Source organism: Lissotriton vulgaris, unplaced genomic scaffold, assembly GCF_964263255.1.
Source record: "Lissotriton vulgaris unplaced genomic scaffold, aLisVul1.2 SCAFFOLD_1089, whole genome shotgun sequence".
Classification (NCBI taxonomy): domain Eukaryota; kingdom Metazoa; phylum Chordata; class Amphibia; order Caudata; family Salamandridae; genus Lissotriton; species Lissotriton vulgaris.
The window spans coordinates 357848-382675 of record NW_028255123.1 but is presented as its reverse complement, the minus strand read 5'-3'; the positions used below and the strand labels follow the sequence as shown (position 1 = coordinate 382675).

The window sequence follows — 24828 nt, the reverse complement described above, 5'->3', positions numbered from 1 at the left end:
CCTGAACTAGCGCAGCTGGTGCCTCTTCCCCCGGCGGCCACACCCCTCACTTCCAGCCTATTTACTTTTCGCGACACCCGCTCCGCGGGTGCCGCTCACATAGCTTTCTTGAACTGACCTTTGGATCTGTCGTTTTGTTCTCCCCCCTGCTCACCGGACCGGCTCGCCTCCCCACTCGCTCGCACTCGCTGGTGGGAGCGCTTTCTGCAGTCGGCAGAAGCACACACTGCTCCCAGCGGAGTGCGCTGTGGGTTGAGGCTTGAGGGGGTAATAATTGGAACTACTCCGTCCGGGGGACTGCGAGGACCAGCAATCCCTGAACTAGCGCAGCTGGTGCCTCTTCCCCCAGCGGCCACGCCCACCACTTTCACGGTTATTAGTGTCAAGCTCGTCTCCGCGACGCGGGATGCGCGCGGGTCGGAGCACGGGGCGAAGCCCGGGCCAAGGGCGGGCCCGTTTAAGCCCGTTCAAGACCAGGCAAGACTGGACTGGGCCAGCCTATTTACGTTTGCTTTCTTCCCTTCTATCCTTGCTGCTACTGTGTGTATTTCTAAATAAGTCGCTTGTAATTCGCATTTAGATTTTACAGTACCTCTATACCGCAAAGAACTACATTGCATCATGTCTCCGAGAACCAAGAAACAGGCCCAGGCTGCTGCTGAGGTTATTGGGCCAATAGACCAATTCATAACTAAAGCCAATGAGGCCATCGAGCAGGGCATTACCCTATTGGAACGGAGAGTCTCACAGGACCTGGCTATCGCCAGACGCTCATCCATGGGCTTACTGGCTACTGCAAAAACTCCCCAGCGTCCTGTTGAGTTACCCCCTCCCTTGACAGTGCACGCAGAGTTGCATACTGTCCCCCGCACAGTGGACCTATCTGCGTCCTTAGAGCTTTCTGAATCCCATCTTTCACTTGAAAAATCCCCAGTCATTTTTGCTAGCCAAACTGATGTCGCCCCTTCTCCAACTACAGCTAGGGGTGCACACGAAGGTGCAATCCCCCCAAAAAAGAAGAGGGAAACTACTAAGTCTCATCATACTACTAACTCCCCCCCCACAACTATCCCCGCAACCCCTTCCACTTCTCATCTCCCCCACAAATCATTAATCTTGCCATAACTCCCCACCTACCTCCCTCCCCGTCTCTTGTACACACAACGGATCTTACCACAGATAACTTGAGTGTTAGTTGTAGCAGCTCTAGTAGCTATGACAGTGAGGGTGGTATGGCCGACAATGGTAATTTAACTACTAACACCTGTAGTAACGATAGTCTACTGCTTAGTAAAATTGGAGATCTAATTAAGTCCTATTTAGAGCCCATAGAAAAGGCACTGCACCTGGTTCACTCCCAACTAACCCAATTGTCTTTAGCCCTGAACTCAAGTAAGGGTAACAACAAAGATTCCAACTTGGCTCAAGGAAGGCCCATTACTCACAATACAAACACTTCTAAGCCCGGTACGACTGCACCGAATCCCCATACTACTAAACAAAAGGTCCCGCAGAAACCCATCCAAAAACAGCCACTAGCACCTACTACCAAGCCCCAATCACCTCCCAAACCATCTAACCCCATACCGACCCAATCCTCAACCGACTCTAAGACACTGTCGTCTATTCAACCAAAACCTCTTCCCGCCCCTCCTACCCCTGCTCTTCCTACCCCTGCCCTTACCCATCCCAAACCCTCTGTTGGATTTAACTCCATCCCGAGAAATCGAAAGAGAAGGGGCCATCCTATCCATCTTCCGCCTGAGGCATTCCCCTATGTAGTAATAATGACAGGTGCCCCGGAACTCCCCCCAAATCAGGATGAACCAGTCTGGTCATTAAAAAACAAAGTTATATACTGGTTGTCCAATAACAGACCTTTACCAACCTTTATGGACAACAGAGTTACCACTGTGCGCAGAGTGCCCTGGCTAGGCAATGAATCCAAAAACATTCAGGGTGACTGCGTCATAGTGAATTTCGCCGATCCTAACACAGTTGAGCACATCTGCTCCTGGGGAGATCACACTTCCACCGAAGGTATCGCCACCCACAATCTGTCTTACTTCTACCCCCCGACTCCACGACATAATGCCGGTCCTCCATGGAGCTGGACGAGAGTGGGGAACTGGGGTGGAAATAGAGATCGAGGCCATTGGACAGGCTACGGATTTAGCAATCCACCCTCTGGTCACTTTACCAACTGGAGAGGCCCACCGCTATCCAACAGATACGATTGTTTGGATATGGTAGACTGACCATCAGTCCCATTCTCTGAAGTCAAAGCCATCAATAATGTACCGATTAGCTCCAAACGTATTTCCAGGAAAACTAGGATGGCAGGTTCCACCTCGCCTTCTCTGTCTGGCACCCACACTGAGCCTTACACCCCCTTGTTAACTTCATTCTCTCAATCGACAATCCCTATGGATCAAGATTCCTGCCACGTTCAGTCAACCCTCCCCGAGGAGTCACACACGAGCCAACAACACATCACCCCAACTTTCTGTGATTCAAAACTAATTCCCTCCCCCCTTGTCCCAATTGCCCAGTCCCATCCTTCACCACCCTCTGCTGATCCACAGACCACAAATTCCACTTTACCACCAACCTGGGATCTTTCAGTCATCTTTTGGAATGTAGCGGGTCTCAGATCCAAGATTCATCTCCAGTCTTGGTTCGACTTGGTTAATAGACATAAATTAGTCTGCCTCCAGGAAACCTGGGCTATTGACCCTATTCACATTCAGGGCTTTAAAACTTTTCATCTTTCCGCCAGCCCGTCTACACACGGAAGACCTAAGGGTGGTTTAGCTATCTATATCTCCAATCAAATTCCATTTACGATTATTGAAGTTCCCTCAGTATCTCCAATTCTCCAAATCCTTAAGCTAGTCCCCGACAAAAGCTCCTGTTACTATTTTATCAACATGTACAATAACTCTTCACCTGCCGACTGTGTAAAGTCTCTGCTAGAAATTACATCATATTTGCATGATCAGAAAGCTAAGAACCTGCAGCTACAATGTCATGTTGTGTGGGGTGGGGATTTTAATGTTTACCTATGTAACAACTATAAAAAAGGTATCTGCGGGCTCCAAGACGAACATGATGTCCCCATTGCCCACTTTGCTCACTCCAGTATTGGGACTACTCTAAATAACAGTCTTTTTTCACTTGAACTTGATTTTGCAAATGAATCAGTGTGTCCCGCTGTCGAATTCAAGCCGGCCTTTCATGGCAGAGGTCTTTCCACTACCATTGATTTTATTCTGTGTTCGCAAACTCTAAATAACCGATTGAAAAACTTTATAACCGGCACTGACCCCTCCAGTGATCATTACTCCAATAGTATTACCATAATATTTAACTTAGCCTCCCTAGCCCACTCTAAGACTAGTCTCCTAACGCAGCATTCCCTGGAGATGAGTAAAACCAACGGCTATACTGTAAAATGGTCAAAGATCAACCCCTCCGAGGTTACCACCAGGATTATCCAAAAAACCCTTCCCCTAATATACAACTGTTTAGAGGAGACCTCATCTCCCCAGTTGATCCTCTCTAGTTTCGTTAAAATCTTAGAAGCTATTCGGCAGGAGCTTACTCGCCAACATAAGACTCATGATAAGGATTGTCGGGGGTGGTTTGATTCACACTGCCACAAAGCCCTCTGCGCACTAAAACGTGCTCTACATAGCCAAGACAGGGACATGGCCTTAATAGCCCTATTAAGAAGGAATTACAAGTTGGCCCAAAAAACCCGCAAACGGGAAATAAAAACCAACCTTTGGGCCCAACTGCACCAGAGCACATTGAGCAAGGACAGCACTCTGTTTTGGCGAACAGTTAAGGCTCCTTTTCTAGCAGATGCGACTGCTGTTCGCCACCTAGATGTGGCAGTACCTGCTGAAAAATGGGTAGCCCACTACTCACAGATTTTTGGGGACTCCACTTTAACAACTGAGGCCTCCAGAATCGGGGAGGCAGTCCTTACTAGGGTTAACATCTATCCCATTGACCTCCATTTCGATCTCGTGGAGGTGACTGCTGCGCTGACTTCCTCAAAGACCGGGAAAGCTCCCGGCCCTGATGGAATCCCACTTGACATCTTTGTTAGTAACCTAGACCTATGGTCCCCCATTGTTATGCAAGTTATGTCTGCAGCTTCACAGATTGGCCTTATCGACTCTTGGTCTACTTCTGTGCTTCTACCCATTTTCAAAAAGGGAGAACGCGACAACCCAGCCTGCTACAGACCCATTTCCCTCTTGGATTCGCTGGGCAAGGTCGCTGGGAGACTAATCTTGGAACGTCTCCAGGACTGGGCCACAGAGAATAAGATCATAACCGACCTACAGTTCGGTTTTCAGGAGGGATTGGGCACTGTAGAACAGGCCCTTAATCTGACATTGCTCATGGGTAAATATGCTTGGGCCAAAGGCGGTAACCTTTACCTGGTCTATGTGGACCTAAGCTTCGCATTTGACTGCGTAATCCACTCCAAGCTGTGGGAGATCTTGAGTAACTTGGGCGTAGATCCTCCACTCCTGAAATTTCTTCGAGAGCTCTACTCGGATGCCAAAGCATGTGTGAGGTATGGTATCAATGGAGAGCTTTCGGAATCATTTGGCATTGCAAAAGGCGTCAGACAGGGGTGCGTCCTTGCTCCATTTTTATTTAATATTTATACAAATGGATTGGAACAAGCGATGCTGGTAGACAACAAAGACCTCCCCTGCATAAACACCCGGCCAATCCCTGCATTACTATATGCTGATGATTCCGTCATTTTAGCGAGAACACCTAATCAGCTCCAGCTCCAACTGGAAAAGTACTGCCAATATATGCTATCTCTCGGACTAAAAGTAAATAAATCCAAGACTTTTGTTATGCATATTGGCAAGAAAGCCCAGAAATGCAAATCTCTTTATATCGAGAACACTAGGCTAGAAAACGCTAAAACATATCCTTACTTAGGGATCCTTATCGACAATCATTTGTCCTGGAAACCTGCCACCTCCAGCAAGAAATTGCAGTTTCAGCGCACAACATCGGCGCTGACCTCTTTTTCAAGGAAGCTGGGCAAGCCCGCCCCTGCCGTGATTCTGAAAATCTACCAAGCCAAATGTTTGAGTGTGGCTACTTATGGAGCGGGTGTATGGGGCTACACGCTTGCTACTGAGCTTCACGTTATCGAAAACGATTTCTTGAAATATATATTAGCCCTCCCCCGAAGTGCTCCTAACTACGGCATCCGTATTGAGCTTGGTTGGGAGTATCTATCTGACACCATTAGATACCAACCGATCCTCCTCTGGCATCGTATATGGACTCAGGAGCAATGTCTCCTTACTAGGTCGTTAATAACTGATTGCCTTACATTGACCCACTGGAAAAGGATCCCCTGGCTATTATATGTTTTTAAATTTCTGAATGATTTGAATTGTCCAGCGTTTTTCACTGACCCTGTCTCACTAACGGCTATACCCAGAAAGACCTTGAAGAATCTGTGTGTCGCCCATTTAAGAGACCTACGTATGTGTTCCGAAATTGGTAAACAATCAAACACTCACTTAATGATGATACAATCCTCCTATGGCATACAACCGTATCTGTCTTTTTACCTGTCAAATTATGATAGATATGTTTTAACTAGATTTCAGTTTGATTCATTTTATCGTCTTGTTTCGTTCCCTGAGCCCTCTGATTGGTCACGTGAACTAGCTAGCTGTCCTTGTGATGGCTGTTCTTCCCAGTCTACCTTGCATTTAACTTTATTTTGTAGCTTCTACGAGACCCCGCGTAAACGCTGGCTGGTCCCACTTCTCCGACAAACAGGTCTGAGAAGATGCAGACCTGCTCTTTTGGCACTTCAGTTCTTAGATACCCCGCTTGTTGCCAAATCTATAGCTTGCTTCCTTAAGGCATGTCTGAAAATTCATTCTCAACTAATTGTTACTGCATTGTAAAATTTTATTCTTGTTATGTGAACAACTTGTTATTTCATTGCCGTACAGAGCGACATTGTATAGACGATTTTTTAATGATTAATTCAATGTTCTATGTATTTACCTGTCAATATTGCTCAAATGAAAACTTTTTATAAACCAATGTAAATATTTTCTATAATGTACTTTTATGATTGAAAATTCAATCGAAATAAAGTTTCTTTTGACTTTGACTTTGACTTAAACACATTCTTTCAAATGTTTACAGGAGATGCACCAGTGGTGGAACCAGGATCCACCACTGAGTAAGAAAAAGAAATGATAACACTACTTACCTGCTAAGTGAATTTCCTCCCATGGGATAACATTGGTGATTCTATGTGAAACAATTTCGAAGTGTCAACTTTTAAAATACAATAATATTCCTTAAAAATCACTACTGTAACTACAACACTTTTACTCAACCGTTTACAGGAGATGTCCAAGGACTGAATCTAGGATCCAATCCTGTGGTTAGAAAAGTAATCCATAAAGTAACTAATTGCATTTAGCTAGAAAAATACATTGAGGTCAATGTTGCATAGTGTTTGAAATCATGTTGCCCATTGCAACAACTGTAACTACTGTACTTAAAAGTCTTTTGCCTATTTGCAAAGTATTTAAACCAAAGTTATTAATTCTGAGAAAGTATATTTTGTAATGTAATGTATAATGTAATTACAATGTAATGTAAATAATAAAATATCTAAAAATACATAGTTTAAAAAATTTAGTAAATCAGTATAAAAAAATATAACAATTAATACATTTAAAAATTGTCATTTACAAAACCTTCAAAAGTCACTGAAAAAACCAAAGGTTTCAGGCCTGATATAGTTAGGAATTAGCATTTAAAAAACCTTTGAAATTCAGTGAAAGAAACATAGGTTTCAGGCCTGATATAGTTAAAAATTAGCATTTAAAAACCTTAGAAATTCACTGAAAAAACTGTAGGTTTTAGGGGTGTTATAGTTAGCTGGACATTTCACTCGTAAAAACCATTGAAATTCCTCCGATATGGTTAGTTGTACTAACTATATCTCGCGCGCCCGCAATCCACTGCTGATGATGTCACATATTACATCATTCATAACATGGTCAGTGACATCACTGATGACATCTCAAATGACATCACTGATGACATCACTGATGACATCATCCATGTGACGATACACCTCATCATACACTAGTATAACCTTTCATCACTCACAGTAAAATACAGAGTACCATATTTGAATCCATTGACACACCAATACAAGTTTCTAAAAACCCACTCAGTGATTCCTAGATCAATACACACATCTAATCACTTACCTACAGATTCACTCATACATGCAGTCAATGATCAATAGAACACTATCAAATATACTTATACACCTATATCGACATTACACACCAGCACACATCGTATTCACTTATAAAGTCATTCTATTCACTTATGTAAACAATGGATCATACTTACATTTACTTAGCTATACACTTATACAAACACCACTTTATCTATTCATATAGATAGTAAATTATACCTAGTGTGTTATAAAATCACTATTACAAGTATACAGTTATCCATACAGTCACGCATACAATCACTGAGTCTTATGTATACTTATTTATAAACAACAACTGACACATACATTGCCTTTTATTTTTCTACTTAGTTGGACATGTACCATTAAGAGAGATATTTGCTCATCACCACACCCATAAAGATATTCACTCACCCAAACAACTGTTATAACATGTGGTCTTAACGTCATATACCTACTAAATCAACTATTCACACATCTTTGGGCAGTCACACACCTCCCACCGAACCACATACACATTCACTCTCCCATATAAATACTCAGTTAACTAATCAATAACTAATATAGACTTTCAAATAGCTAGTAACCAACTAGAGTAGCTTTAACAACAACTGACAAAGTGATACGGATGTTCACACTGTTTAGTCACTATCCACTATATTTAGAGAGACACTTTAAATTAGTCAAGTAAGCAGTCAATCACACTGCTACTAAATCCTCCATCCAGATATTTATATTTATATATACACTCATTCTTCAGTGCAAATTGCTATATATATATAATACATAACCACATTCACTAGACGATGTCATCAGTGATGTCAGCAGTGATGTCATTTGAGATGTCATCAGTGATGTCACTGACCATGTCATGAATGATGTAATATGTGACATCATCAGCAGTGGGTTGCGGACGCGCGAGATATAGTTAGTACAACTAACTATATCAGAGGAATTTCAATGGTTTTGTACAAGTGAAATGTCCAGCTAACTATAACACCCCTAAAACCTACAGTTTTTTCAGTGAATTTCTAAGGTTTTTAAATGCTAATTCCTAACTATATCAGGCCTGAAACTTATGTTTTTTTCAGTGAATATATATATATGTTAAAGATAAACAACTTTTCCCCCAACATCAAGGATATTAACATTGAAAATGCTGTAATTGAGGGGAATGCCACATCGTACTGAGAACACTATTACAAAGTATTATCCGATTATGGATTGTATGGACAACTGAGTTATAAAGTTGGAACTTCTCTTAAAAATGATTGCACTATGCAACAAACGTGGGAGTTCAACTACTAAATGAACCCTGGTTGTCAAAGTGCATGTACTTTGAAAAAACAAATAACATTGACAAAGGTTACTTTAAAACCAATGGTGCATGTGGTGCCCCCCTTTGTTGTCTACTACCACAGCGCATTTAATTTGAGAACAACTGAGCCTCTGGACTGCATATGATTAAGGACGTTTTAAGCTCGAAACGCGTTATGCTGCACTCTCTGACTGCTGTCCATGAATAAAAGCAAATTTTGATGCTTACTTTTCTGAACGGTGGGCTTCTTTATGCTGGAACTGCAGCATGGTTGACGTATGGAATGTTGAGGCGGTGACGACGCCAAGAAGGCCCGACCCGCTTGGAAGGACGCCTTTCTCGTATATCTCTGGAGAGGAGTTGGCCTAACGGCAATGGGGTTCAACCTCAAATCTGGGGCACCGGGTACGAGTCTTGACAAGGACGCACACCATCCTGTGATTCTGGACAAATCATGTAAGCTCCCCATACCTAATGGAAATTAATGTGTCCTCATGTAGCGCAACTCGTGCTCTTGTAAAGCGCTCTGATACCCGATACCTTCGGTTCAAGTTTGCGCTATATAAAACTCCATAAAAATAATATGTATTTATTTATAATTGTATTGGTTTTACATAATGTAATTTAATTTGACATTATTACCAGTTGGGGGTGTTTAAGACCCTACCTCCTGCATTGTTACAGTATCAGTGGTTGTCCATCTGTGTTGCTGGGTTACTACTGTCTCTTTTTTTTGGCAGCAGTCACACTCTGGAGTGGAGACATGTAATTCTATACTTTCAAGTAACTTTACACTTGGATTTTGTGAATCGCCAAAAGTAGTAAAATTATTCAAAGTGTAATGTAAACTACAAGTATAAATTACTCACCAGTGTAAGTTACCTTTGCGAAAAGCCCTGTGAGTGTGGTCAGGGAATAGGACTTATTTGAAAATAGCATTGTATTAAAATAATTTATCCTTTCTGCATCCAGGTGGATAACAAAGGATGCTTCCATGAAGTGGTATCAACAAAAATCTTCCAGATGAAGCGTTCAGGCTACGACAGTAAAATCCAAGTGACTGCCATCATGGTGGAGGAAGGGACAGGTACAGCACGCTTAAAGTAGAACTGACAATGATAGCAGTTGTGAATAGACTACTCACCTCAACCAGCAAAGGAGAGGAAGGGAAGACACTGTAAACATAAAGTACAAAGCTAAAACTGAACAATAGATGTACAACACTTAGGGGCTGGTTACATTGTTGCGCATATTGGGACCACCTGCCTACAAGGCAGCGGTCCCATAGGGCAAATTTCAATGCAAATGCCACCCTGGAGGTTGCACCCATGTTTTGCATTGCGGCGGCGGCGGGTGCTGCACTCTGCAGCACCCGGTGCAAGACAAACCATACACGCCACACATATCCCGGTGCGGTGCCTGCCACATGATGCAGGGATATGTTTGGGGGCACCATTGGTGCTCCTCAGTGCGCACAGCTCAGGGCCAGGGGAAAAGAGGGGCCCGCTATGGGTCCCCATTGTCCCTTTCCACCAGCCTTGCCATGGAAAGGCTGGCGGGGAGGGTTATTGTAATCCCTATGCCTAGTAGGCACCGCCACAATGTCAGGGAATGCAGGTCCTCCACCGAACCGGTGGGCTCAAGGAGCCGGTCGGATGCATGGCGGTCGGTCTTTCCAACCGCCAGGGAACCACCCGCCATTGTAATATTGCGGGCGGTGATGATGGCAGTGGGACCGCCACCAACGGGGTGACGGTGGCGGTCCCACCACCATCATAATCAACCTCATATTCACCACAGCCAGGGCAGAACACAAAAGGAGACAGGCGAAGTAAAACATAAAGTGGCACTGAGTGTAATGGGGGATTTGGGTAGAGTACTCACCACACCAAGCTCAAAGGGTGAAAAGAAACACACTGTGAAAAAGATGTCAAGTTAAAATAAATAAAAGTTGTACATTGCTTATTTACCACTACTAGGAAAGGTGAGAGGAGGAAAGAGGAGGTAGTAAGGATATAGTAGAAGTGACAATGATGAGTAATTCAGAGAGAGTACTCACCACAGCCTGCAGAGGGGATGGATGGGCAGGTATTGTAAGCAAAATGCAAAGCTAGAAGGAGTAAAAAATGCACATGGCTTATTTACCACAGCCATGAAAGACGAGAGGAGGCGACAGGTGCAGTAAACCTAAAGTAGAACTTACAATAATGGGGGGCTTAGATGGAACACTCACCACACTCAGCTGAGTGGATGGAGTTACAGCTACTTGAAACACAATGTAAATGGTGTTCATTGCTTATTCACCATAGTCAGAAAGGTGAGAGGAAGGGACAGGTGCTGTAAACATAAAGTGAAACTAGCAATAGAGAGAGATTTTAATAGTCTACTCACCACAGCTAGTGCAAGGAATTAAGAGACATACACTGTAAACATGATAGACAAGTGACATTAATGTGAGTCATATGTGGTTCATTTGCCCAAACCAGAGAAACAGAGAAAGGGACTGGTAATGTAAACATACTTTAGGTATGTCATTAATGAAAGATGTATATTCAATACACTTGTATTAGAGGAGTATGGGACAGTTACTATAGTCAGAATATAGAATTGACATAATTAAAATATATGCATAGTGCATTGCAGCAACATGTATAGCGGTGACAAGTACTGTAAACATAATGTCAAAGTGACATGAATGAAATGTGTTCATATTGTATTCACAACAGACACAAGAGTATTGGGAGTGACTGGTACTATAAGCATAATGCAGACATTATTGAAAGATGAATATTAAACACAGCTATTTTACAGGACCTAGGGTCAGTTAAAATAGACATAATGTTGAATTGACATGAGTAAAATAAATGCATAGTACTTTGTCACAACAAGAATAGCGGAGACAAGTACTGTAAACGTAATGTAAAACTGACATGAAAGACGGTAGCTCATAGTGTATTGAGAACACCCACATTAGTGGAGAAAGTGAAAGGTACTATAAACATAATGCAGCTCTGACATTACTGAAAGATGCATATTGAACACAGTAAGGTCAGAGGAAAAAGGGAGAGTTACCATAAAAATAAAGTAGATAAAATAAATTCATTGTGCCTTTCTTACAGACAGGATACAGCAGGAAGTGACAGTTAGTGTAAACATAACAGACAGGATACAGCAGGAAGTGACAGTTAGTGTAAACATAACATGCAGGATACAGCAGGAAGTGGCAGTTTGTGTAAACATAACAGGCAGGATACAGCAGGAAGTGACAGTTAGTGTAAACATAACAGGCAGGATACAGCAGGAAGTGACAGTTAGTGTAAACATATTGTAGAACTGACATCTATCATATACATGTTTGGAGAGGAAAGAAGATACTGCTACTGTAAAGAAAGCAAATGCAGACCTGGCATTAATAAAATGAATACCAATACAGTCTCTAAGATAATGAAGTAAGGAACCCATATTGTATACACACTGTATACTGAAGTGAATTATACAATGACACAGACTTTGAGCCACAGTCAAAAAGGTGGATGAGACGGTGGGAACCATGATGTAGAGTTTGGAGAACAAACCAGATCAATATTGCAAACACCAGTGCTGCTGCCTCACTAGACGTACAGTTTAAATCACTGATGGGCGGTTTTGCTGCGGCAGGCAGACATCATAGTTAAAATGCTCTTTGTATTTGAATTGCCAGCTGCTGAATACATGTAGTGCCCTCCAACCACAGCAAGTCAAGTCAAGTCAAGTCAGGAACTTATATAGCGCACTACATACCCAGAGGGTTTCAAGGCGCTTAGAAAGGGGTGGAGGGTTACTTGTCAAATATCCACGTTTTAAGTTGCTTTCTGAATGCTAGGTGGTTCTGGGTAAGGCGAAGGTAAGCGGGGAGTGAGTTCCATGTTTTAGCAGCTAGGTATGAGAAGGATCTGCCTCCCATGGTGGTCTTGTTGATGCGAGGTACAGTGGCGAGGGCTTGGCTGGAAGAACGTAGTTGGCGGGGGGGGGTGTAGAAGGACAGTCGTGAGTTGAGGCATTCTGGTCCGATGTTGTAGAGTGATTTGTGTGCGTGGGTTAGCAGTCGGAAAGTGATCCTCTTATTGACGGGTAGCCAGTGGAGGTCTTTAAGGTGACCAGAGATGTGTTCGTGGCGTGGGATGTCTAATATGATCCTGGCTGAGGCGTTTTGGATTCGTTGGAGTTTCTTCTGGAGTTTAGCGGTAGTGCCTGCGTAGAGAGTGTTTCCGTAGTCCAGACGGCTCGTGACCAGAGCATGGGTGACTGTTTTCCTTGTTTCGGTGGGGATCCAGCGAAATGTTTTTCTGAGCATGCGAAGAATGTTGAAGCAGGAAGAGGATACGGCGCTGACTTGTCTGTTCATTGAGAGTGAAGAATCCAGGATGATGCCTAGGTTCCGTGCGTGGTCTGTCGGGATGGGAGCTTTTCCGAGGGCATCCGGCCACCAGGAGTCGTCCCATGCAGAGGGGGAAGTACCTAAGATGAGGACTTCTGTTTTGTCTGAGTTCAGTTTCAGACGGCTTTGTTTCATCCATTCGGCGACTTCTTTCATTCCTTCGTGTAGGTTAGTTTTGGCGGTGCTGGGGTCCTTGGTGAGAGAAAGGATCAGTTGAGTGTCATCCGCGTAGGAGATGATGTTGAGGTTGTGTTGGCGGGCGATGGCCGCGAGGGGGCTCATGTATACGTTGAAGAGGGTGGGGCTGAGTGAGGATCCTTGTGGCACGCCACAGATGACTTCAGTGGCCTCGGACTTGAATGGTGGGAGGCGGACTCTCTGGGTTCTTCCAGTGAGGAACGAGGTGATCCATTCAAGTGCTTTTCCTTGGATTCCGATGTTATTGAGGCGTTGTAGAAGGGTGCTGTGGCAGACTGTGTCGAAGGCAGCGGAGAGGTCGAGGAGGATGAGGGCGACTGTGTCTCCATTGTCCAGTAGAGTTCGAATGTCGTCTGTTGCTGCGATGAGGGCGGTCTCAGTGCTGTGTTTTGCTCGGAAGCCAGATTGTGAGGGGTCGAGGGATTTGTTGGCTTCGAGGAAGGCGGCGAGCTGGTTGTTGACGGCTTTCTCGATGACTTTGGCCGGGAACGGAAGAAGCGAGATGGGGCGGTAATTTTTGAGTTCGGTGGGGTCCGCTGTGGGTTTTTTCAGAAGGGCGGTGAGTTCCGCGTGTTTCCAGCTTTCCGGGAAGGTGGCGGAGTTGAAGGAGCAGTTGATGACGTCTCGGAGGTGCGGTGCTATGACGGAGTCTGCTTTGTTGAAGATGTGGTGAGGACATGGGTCTGTGGGGGATCCAGAGTGGATGGAATTCATCAGGCGGATTGTGTCCTCAGTGGAGATTGGGTTCCAGTCGGTAAGGGTGTTCACGGGGGGAGAATGTTCAGCAAATGGTAGGGTGGGTTGGTTACCGGGTTCGTTGTCGAAGCTGTTGTGAATGTCCGCAATTTTGTTGTGGAAGAATGAGGCTAGGGAGTCGCAGAGGGCTTGAGAGGGGGTGATGTCGTTGGAGTTGGCCGAGGGGTTGGAAAATTCCTTGACGATGTTGAAAAGTTCCTTGCTGTTGTGGGCGTTGTTGTCAAGTCGATCCTTGAAAGCTGTTTTCTTGGCCTTTCGGATTAGTTGGTGGTGAGTGCGGGTAGCGTTTTTGAAGGCGTCCTTGGTGCTAGTGGTTGGGTCTTTTTTCCATGCCTTTTCAAGGGAGCGGCAGAGTTTCTTGGACTTCTTAAGATCATCGTTGAACCATGAGGCCTTTTTGCTGCCAGGTTTGCTTTGACGTTTCTTCAGTGGTGCTAAGGTGTCGGCGGTGTTGGATAACCATAGGGTGAGGTTGGCGGCGGCTTCGTTAGTGTTAGAAGAGTGGGCTGGGGTGTTTAGAAGGAGCGATGCGGAGATCTGGTCCGTGGTGATTTTGTTCCAGTTTCTTTGCAGAGTTGGTTGGAGGTGGTTGGTGGGTTTGGGTTTGTTGTAGTTGAAGTGAACGCAGCTGTGGTCAGTCCAGAGGAGATCCGTAGTGTGGCTGAAGGAGACATGATTGCTGGAGGTGAAGATGGGGTCGAGTGTGTGACCTGCGATGTGGGTGGGGGAAGTGACCAGTTGTTTAAGTCCGAGGTTGGCGAGATTGTCCAGGAGGGTGGTGGTATTGCGGTCGTTGATCTTTTCAAGGTGAAAGTTGAGGTCTCCCAGAAGGATGTAGTCTTTGGAGGGGAGCGCGTGAGGAGTGATGAAGTCAGTGATGTCTTCACTGAATTTTGCGCGGGGTCCTGGTGGTCTGTAGAGGAGGGTGCCTCTGAGTGTGGTCTTGGGGTCGATGTGGATCTGGAAGTGAAGGTGTTCGGAGTTAATGAGGTTGGCGTCGGAACTGGTTGAGATGCGGATAGATTTCTTATGGACGATAGCGATTCCACCTCCTGTGTGGTCAGTGCGGTCCTTGCGTGTGATCTTATAGTCTTCGGGGATGGCAATGGTGATGTCTGGGGCGGAGGAAGCGTTCATCCATGTTTCTGTTAGGAAGGCGACGTCTGGAGAGATGGTGTCTAGTAGGTTCCAAAGGTCAATGGCGTGCCTGTGGACCGAGCGGGTGTTGAGAAGGATGCACTGTAGGTGGTTGGGGTTAGGAGTCTGTGGTGTGGTCGTAGCGGAGATGTTGTCGGTGCCGATGAATTTGCAGGAGTAGCAGGAGAAAGGTCCATGGGTGTGTCCAGGAGCAGCTTGGACGCAGTTGGGGGCGCGACCGGGGTTAAGAGCTAGGAGGGTGGAGGCGTCGTAGGTAATGCGGGGGGGCTGAGAGGGACGGGGGGCAGGGGGTCTGGCGCTGGGCGCGGTCCAGGCGCGGACGGGCGTAGACGGGCTTACCTTTGGCGCACCTTCGGCGCGGGTTGGGCGCGGTCGCTGCGCGTAAACGCTGCGCGCAAATGTTACTGACATATGTGGATAGCGGAAGGGGAGGGGCGAGGGAGGGTCTGCAGGGAGGCGGGGTGGAGTCAACAACAAACAAAATGGCAGCAGTAAACAGGCAATAGCTAAACAACACAGGGGCACAATGGAGGCGAGCGCGATGCAAAAACACAGCACAATTGCAGGCAATAATGTATTGTCAGGCAGCACACACTCGGCGCTTCTCTAAAATAATGCTACTTGTGAAAAAGAATGCTCGGCGGTCTAGCGCTGATAAAGCTGGTTGTCTCAGAAATGCACGGCGCTCTAGCGCTAATTACAGAGTAGGCGCTACAATTCTATAATGCAGGCTCGGGCAGGGAGTGAGACTGGGTCTCTGCGTGTACAATACCACTTCCAGGAGGCAGGGAGCAGTGAGTGGAGCGGCCGTTTCTGCTGAGAGCAGGACGGTCACAGCGCGATCGAGGCTGGGGCAGCGAGGTCAGTATCAGTGGGAGGGAGGGTCTGCAGGGAGGCGGGGTGGAGTCAACAACAAACAAAATGGCAGCAGTAAACAGGCAATAGCTAAACAACACAGGGGCACAATGGAGGCGAGCGCGATGCAAAAACACAGCACAATTGCAGGCAATAATGTATTGTCAGGCAGCACACACTCGGCGCTTCTCTAAAATAATGCTACTTGTGAAAAAGAATGCTCGGCGGTCTAGCGCTGATAAAGCTGGTTGTCTCAGAAATGCACGGCGCTCTAGCGCTAATTACAGAGTAGGCGCTACAATTCTATAATGCAGGCTCGGGCAGGCAGTGAGACTGGGTCTCTGCGTGTACAATACCACTTCCAGGAGGCAGGGAGCAGTGAGTGGAGCGGCCGTTTCTGCTGAGAGCAGGGCTCACTGAGAGCGACAGATATTACCAGGCCGCTTCCAAACAAACATTCACCATTGCCTATTCTCCATTATCTATTCTCTATTGCCTAATGTCATCCAGTATGCTCATTGCCCATTCCTCCATTGCCAATCCTCTATAGTCCATTTTGCATTATACATTATCTATATTTCATTGTACATTCTCATTCTCCATTCTCTATTTTCAATTAATCATTCTGTATTCTCCATTTTTCATTTTAATTCACTAATCTCTGTTGTCCATTATTCATTCTTTGTTCTCCATTGCCCTTTTTTCATTCTCCAGTGTCTATTTTGCATTGTATATTCTCATTCTCCTTGCTCCGTTTTTCATTCTCTATTCTCTGTTCGCCATTATCTATTTTCATTCACTATTCTCCATTGTCCAATCTTATTGTCCATTTTCAATTGTCTATTTTCCATTTAGTTTTCCATTGTGTATTCTCATTGTCCATTGTCCATTCTCTATTCTCCACTGTGTAATTTCATTCTCTGTTCTCTGTTGTCCAGCCTCCATTCTTCATTCTCCATTGTCCATTATCTATTTTCCATTCTTCACTCATTATCTATTCTCCGTTGCATATTCTCCATTTGTCTATTTTTGATTACTATTCTCCATTGTCTGTTCTTCATTCTTCCTCGCTTATTGTCCATTCTCCATTATCTATTTCCATTCTTAGTTGTCGATTGTCTATTCTCCAATGTGTGTTCCCATTCTCCATTGTCCTTTCCCTCTACTCATTATCTTCCAGATATTGAGATCTCTGGGGGAGGCTCCAGCAAGATCAGCACAACCATTACAAAAGTGAGGTTTCTGCACGTCGACCCATACTTCAAGTTAGGACTTCCTTTACATGGACAGGTTGGTATCTCAGGTGTACGCATCATGGTCTAAATGCTAACTTGCATGAAACCCTTCCACATGGGCTGAAGAAGGATGGTTTTACTTTTGTTGCTGTTAGATCTCTGTTATGTATATATTCTTTCTATATAACTGCTTTTCCATCGTTTGAGATATACAAGCTATAGTGTTGACACCTGGAAAACCCACTGGAGATACAAGACCAGGGGATCACTTTTTCAAGTAGAAATCATAATAAATGCAATACAATGTTCACAACGTTTGGTACAAAAGGTTGGCTTTTGACTTTAGTCCTCTAGTCCAAATGATACCAGGGGTAATGTGTGCTAAGTATTGTGATACCATGGTATTGTTTTCAAAATATTGATGGTCGAAATATGAAGAAGTCACATTTATATAGGTATGGATGTATTTATTCAATTCAATTTGCATTTCTTTTTTTAGATAAAACCATATCCATAAAAGCACATCAGGCACAATAATTTAAAAACATAAATACATAAGCATGATACAATCCATTAACATAGATCAAAAGTACACAATATATTTGAGGCACATATATTAAATATAAACTCATGCATAAAAGTGAAAAACTGTATTTATTATATTTAACTCCACATCCAGGTATCTATAACTCTACATCCATTTATTCTAGTACACATAGATCTACTAGATATATAGATGTGACGTTAAGGATATTAGAACCTTGGAATGTTGGTACCTCCATTGAAAACAATGGAGTGCTCAGGGCTTAAAATGGCTGGTATAAGCCCGGAGCTCCAACATTTCAATGTTTCTTTGTTCACAGCCATGGCTGTGAAAAAAAAGTCTTTAGGGAGCCTGAGGGGATTTCAATCCCCTTGCGCTCCCTGAAGGCTTTGTGTTATTTGTAAGAACATTCTGCCCTCTAGTGGCAGAATGTTCTAATAGCCTTATAGCCCTTCGTAGCAGTGCTATACCAGCAATTAAAGTCCCGCTGCTTTGTTAAAGTGCCTCGCCTTCGGCTCGGGCTTTTAATAGCCGGTATAGCCCGCTACGGCGGGCTACATGGTTATATTAGAACATTGGAATGTTGGTAGCTCCATTGACAACAGTGGAGTGCTCCAGGCTAATAATGGCTGGTATAAGCCCAGAGCTCCAACATTCCAATGTTTTTTTGTTCACAGCTCTGGCTGTGAACAAAGGCTTTAATGAGCCCGAGGGGATTTCAATCCCCTGGCGCTCCCTGAAGACTTTGTATTATTTGTTAGAACATTCTGCCCTCTAGTGGCAGAACGTTCTAATAGCCTTATAGCCCTATGTAGCAGGGCTTTACTGGCTTTTAAAGTCCAGCTGCCTTGTTAAAGTCCCTCGCCTTCCGCTCCCGCCTTTAACGCTGCAGCGGGCCTTTAATAGCAGGTATAGCCCGCTACGGCGGGCAATAAGGCTATAGTAAATGTATCCTTACCTATACATACTTAACTTGGTGATATTTTGGTCATCAGTATTTTGTCAGTGGTAATGTGGAATGACGTGCCGGATAGTTAGATGGCCTTGAGGCTCTTCTGCCTCTGCAGGACCATGAGTCTCTTCTGTCTCTGCCATCATGATATAAATGAAAACTGTAAACAATCTAACTAGTTCATGTATACACCTTTCCTGTTCCTATGGTTCATAATGGAGTAGGGGCAGGCTTGACTGTCCAGGATGCACTTCTGTCTCTTCTGCACTATACAGGTGGCCACTGATGACTATTATCAGAGTCTGACTCTACCACCCTCTCAACACTTTCTGAAAGGAGGGTACTTATCCCAGGAGATCTTGACATACAAGAAAGTCCTTAAGTTCCATCTCTTTGTGCTGCATGGTATGTTGCAAGACGGACATGGTCAAATTATGAGGTTCTTCTAACTTCAGCATGTGGATTGGGCATACTTGGTTGACTATGTGGCCCCTCTGTCTTCATTGCAGCTTGAGTGGGACCACATTTGATGAGCCATTAATTACTTTGGTCTTTCCAATACTTTGTGAGAGAAGGGACAGGGACCTAAGGTACCTTCTGTTTCAATGTCACGTATGTAAGGATGAGTACAATATGATATGACTTATTTCAGTTGCTTTGCCTTATAATGTAGCAATGCTCTACACAATGGACCTTGAATCTCTTCCTTATGCACTTTATCATTAAAGAGAGCAGATGTATTGGGCTACCTTTTATGTGCCAGAACACAATTCAGGGTAGAGGTAGAAACTCAATAAAGCATATAAAGTATATAGTTCTCACACATGGTCAGAATTTCGTTCTTACATTATGAGTACCTTCTGCATCATGTATATCTCTCCATTAGTCTGACTCTATTAGGCAGTGTGATGGTGAGAGACCTCAGTAACCTTAACTTATGTCTGTCTCTTTCCTATTTTATCTCTTTTACTCACTGTGTGGATAGACCGAATAGATCCTGAGTTGCATCTTTTTCTCCTTTAGTCTGTGTCTTTTAGACAGCGAAATAGGGATAGACCTGGTGACCTTGAGTTTTGTCTGTCTTTTCATTACATTTTATCTGCTTTAGGGTTTGGTTGATGGGTACTCTGTCACAAACGAGAATGATGTTGTGTCTCCTTTATTACAAGTGCATTAGGATATAATGCACTTGTAATAATGCAGTTTGGATATCCGTCACATTTATGATAAGTACACATCTGGCCAACTCTAAATCAGGGCCTATGTCTCTCTTATGGATTGTATTAGGGGACAGACCTGATGGATATTGAGTTACGTAAGTCTTTACATTACTCTGACCCTTTTACAAAGTGTGATGGGACAAATCTGATGGATCTTGAGTTGCATCTTTCTCTCTATTAGTATGTTTTGGTGGATAGTAGGTTAGTGAAATACATTGCCAACCTGGATTTGTAGCTGTATCTCATGTAGTCTCTCTTAGAGTGCAATAGGAATAGTGGTCATGTTTCCCTATATTACTCTGTCTCTATTCCAAAATAAGATTGAAATATTCTCAGTCAACCTTGCATTGCATCTGTGCTCCATTAGTCTTTGCCTTCTTGACAGTGTGCGGGGATAGATCTGAAGAACTTTGGGTTACCTTTGTCTCTCCATCAGTCTGCCTCGTTGGACACTGTAGTGAGGGTACATCTGTTGGACCTTGAGTCATCTGTGTCTTGCATTAGTCTGTCTCTTTAGACGGTGTAATGGGGATAGAGCTGATGGACCTTTATGTCTGTCATTCTGTCCATGTGACCCAATGTAACATGGATAGACCCAATGGATCTCTCTCCATGACCATGTTGAAAAGTGTGGTTAGAACATATACAGAACAGGCTCTTGAATGACTGAGGGTTCCTCATGTCTCTCTAAGAATGTTACTACTCACCAAAAGATCGGGTACCCTCATTTGCCTCTGTCATTATGCAGACAAAGAGTCCCGAATGTTTCAGTATTACTAATTTCAAGAAGGTGTAATTATTATAGTACGTGATGGGGTGTCAGAAAATGAGGATGCAACACAACTTTGTCCATTTCTCATGACTAGTACATGTTACCACAACAGGAAGTGATGATACTAAAACAACCTCAGATCAGCCAATAATGTTCTTGCTGCTGGAAGGCAACCCTATAAACATTTATTTTTTCCACAGCTCCTGTTGGAGGACTCTACTGGGGCCCCATTGGCCAACGAGACAGTGATCCTTTCTGTGGGTCAAGGAGACACCAAATTCAACTACACAACAGACCAGGAGGGCAAAGCGTACTTCTCTGTTGACACCTCATCTCATACCACCTTGACTCTCTCGATGCGGGTAAGCGATATCCCAGAATTAGAAATGGGGCAAAATCTAACAATTCAAGTAATATCATCATAGTAAAGAGGAGCAGTGGATGGGGATGTGGATTTTAAAACATCATTTGGTTAAACTTTACATGATGAACAAGTTCTTGGGAACTAGGAGACACTGGTGTTTTTTGACACAGTTATAAGTCATTGTAATTACTGAAGTGTGCCTTCTTGAAGTAACTATACCAAATGCACGTGGACCATAAACATACATAGGCACTAACGGCAGCTCCACAAATCAAACAGTGTAAGGTGTCCCAAACTAAATATAGGCTCACTTTCCATGGGGGGGGGGGGATTATCCCTTTCTTGAATTTTGTAAATCCCAAATATAAAGACCATTGTCCTGGTCATCACTTTGAAAAGGGGTATTTCCATTACCACCCGTCACAACATCCATCTATATATATAAAAACAAATGTATGTCGGTCTGTTTGTCCTTTATGCATTACTACACCATTCATCCGATCGGCATGAAACTTTGGGAAGTTGTTGAGTACACTGCCGCGAAAGTTTCTGGCAAGAAAAAAAAAGAGAAATTTGTTAAATATCGGCCCCCCGGCCCCCCAATGCCCTCATAATCTTTCCAATACTGAACGTTTACAGTTTCCGGTGCGACTCGCTTTTGCAATGACCATCAACAAAGCACAAGGACAATCGCTGCAAGTGTTTGGACTAGATTTGGAGAATCCGTGCTTCTCACATGGACAACTGTATGTGGCCAGCTCACGCGTCGGAAAACCTTCTGATTTATTCGTGTATGCACCAGACGGTAAAACAAAAAATACTGTGTATCCACAAGCACTCAAATAAATCAACAGAATTAAAACAACACTTTAAAATGTTTTCCTTATTAAAATGAATAAGTTTCAATAAAAATGACACAATGTAAATTGAATGTTATCATAACAAGTTTCCTTACATTTCCTTTCTTCTGAGATCGCAGCAACGCGCAACGGGTAAGCTAGTAATTTAATATATTTGCTATGTCCTCCCTGAAAGAGGCAGGGCACCCTTACGATGTGTTGGCAGCCAATAAGTGTTGATAACAGCACAGTGTTTTCATGGCTATGGCAGGAAAATATTCCAAAGTGGAATCAGCTGAACATTGATGTTGCATCAGGGGAAATCATAACAATATTCCACATTGCATGACAGGCAATCTTTTGGTTTGCTTCCAAGGTCACTAAATGCCCCCATATTGAAATGTCATCTTTGAATATCCTGGATGCATGTAAAATTACACAAAGGTTTGGATGAAGTCAGTGACACTGAGGAGGTTTAGGCAAAGTTCCCGATTTGCCAACATTAACATTTCCAACCCATTGTCAAATGCACCAGGAGGTCCATGCCCTAACCAAGCTAGTACAACACCTGCTTTGCCACCACGGCTTTTGGATCCATCAAAATGCCATCAAAGCAATATATGACTTACAGGCCATGCTAATCTCTGCATCTAGAGAAGAGGCTGCAGAAAAGATAGTCACCTGCTTAGAGTTGGAAATTTAAACATGGCCATATAAGAGGAAAGAAAAGAAAAGTAAAGGTTAGGACTATAATCAAGGGTACACTTTGAACAGCACAAGATGTCCATCGTCGCTATCGACTCTTACCTTACTGGTGGTGTCACATGGGATGCCGTCTCTTTTTATGATCTTCCGATTCTTATTAGTCAAATAGGTTCACATCAAGAGAATGTCAATAGCTTCACCGATGACTACCCGTAACTGTCATTAGAGTAAATCCACACCATTCACGGTGCATTCATGCCATTTAGGTCTTCTATGTGGGATTCAAGCTAGATTTGTTCTAGTCAGCATCGACATGGGTCCTCAGGCAGTGCTGTTGATCAATGGAGGGAGACCTTTCCTGTCCCCCTGCAGAATCTGGGATGTGCAAAATAGATGCATCTAAGATCCCTGCCTACATTTCTTTTGGGCTTGCATTAATGTGTGGGTATTATTAAGCAGTGGCTTAACTATGATAGGGTGCATTGTTTGTTATACCCCTTTCTACCTGATCTTATGATTATCCTCTTACTGTTTATTATGTTCTTTTATGTCAATACTGTTCTGGAGCTGCCATTACATTTATCCAAGGAGCTCCTCAGAGGGAACTCTTAATATTAATGGAAACCCCTCAGCTTAAGGCATGCAGCTGGAAGCTAAAGACATATCACATTGTTTGTAATGTAATGTAATGCAATGGTGCATTCGTACCACGCATCTGTTGCTCCAATGAGCATCTAGGCGCCACTGTTGACCAAAAGATCTATACCACGGTCAGATTGCTTATGGTAGTTAGTCCAGCTATCGCACTAGTGCTCTGGCGCGGGTGTCCTGTAAGTTAAAGATCCAAGTTTCCAAAGCCTTTCGGAATTCTACTTCCCGCTCGAGTGCCCGAAGGTGAGGGGGAAGATTGTTCCAGGCTTTTGACCCTAGAGCTGGTAGTGATTTACCTCCTCTCGTGCTAAGTCTGAAGGCTGGAACAGACAGCAGATTAGCATTTGAGGACCGCAAGGTACGCGTAGGATAATACCTAGAGAATTTTCCCCTTAGGTACTTCGGCCCTTGGGAGTGGACGGCTCTAAAGGTGATAATCAGGATCTTCAACAGGACCCTTTTGATTATCGGTAGCCAGTGCAAGGTATTTAATGCGACAGATGCTGATGATCTCTTAGGCCATTTCAACACCTGCCTAGCTGCTGCGTATTGCACCATCTGAAGTTTTTGAGTGACAAGTTTATTGGTCCCTGCGTATTGGCTGTTACAGTAGTCTATCCTTGATGTTTCAAGGTCAACCGTTACCGTTTTCCTAGCCGCCAAAGGAAGTAGATCAAAAAACTTCCTTAGTCCCTTGATGATACTGAAGCAGGTCCCTGCTACTGTCAGTGCCTGTTGCTTGAAAGACAGGGCGGTATCAAAATTGATCCCCAAATTACGGGCCGAATTGGTGGTATGAGGCGGTATCTCTGCCTTCTCCGGCCACCACAGTTTGGGGGCAAAATCGTTTTGTGGACCCATTGGCATGATCTCCGTCTTGCCCGTGTCACATTTCAAATGGTTCTTCCCCATCCAATCGAATGTAGCCGTCAGCAACATTTCAGGTTTTCTTCCCAGTCCTGAGTATCTTTATCAAGGACCAGGATCAGTTGAGTATCATCGGCATATGCGACTACGTCAATACCGAATGATGATATCAACCTGATCAGAGGGGTGGAGTACACATTGAACAATGTCGGACTCAGACTAGACCCTTGTGGTACTCCCATCGTAAGTGATTTTTCCTTTGAACAGAAATCACCCAGGTTGACCACTTGTCTCCTGCCACTCAAAAAGTTCTTGATCCATTCCAGGACCTTACCAATAATGCCAGATGTTGCTAGCCGGTCAATCAAGATGGCATGTGAGACCGTGTTGAAGGCTGCCGACAGATCTAATAAGATTAGGACAGCCTTCTTACCCTGGTCCAGGGCCATACGAATGGTATCGGTGGTAAACAGGAGCGCTGACTCGGTAGAGTGCTGTGCTCTAAAGCCTGATTGATTAGGGTGCCAAGCCTTGCTATCCTCAAGGAACTTGGTAATTTGTTTATTTACGAAAGACTCCGTAATCTTACATAATACGGGGAGTAGTGAGATTGGTCGGAGATTGGATAAAGTGGTGGGGTCCGACAACTGTTTTTTCTGCAGCGGTTTAACCGCCGCTAATTT

The 24828-nt window shown here is 44.1% G+C and overlaps 1 protein-coding gene across 1 annotated transcript in view; it reads left to right on the top strand.

Moving 5' to 3' along the window:
• Nucleotides 1-24828, top strand: part of LOC147659230 (alpha-2-macroglobulin-like) — a 191243-nt gene that overhangs the window by 94582 nt on the left and 71833 nt on the right. The window contains exons 9-11 of the mRNA XM_086951869.1: nucleotides 9585-9699; nucleotides 17177-17286; nucleotides 20920-21081. Coding sequence (XP_086807995.1) covers nucleotides 9585-9699; nucleotides 17177-17286; nucleotides 20920-21081 — 387 coding nt within the window. The remainder of the gene's footprint in view (nucleotides 1-9584; nucleotides 9700-17176; nucleotides 17287-20919; nucleotides 21082-24828) is intronic.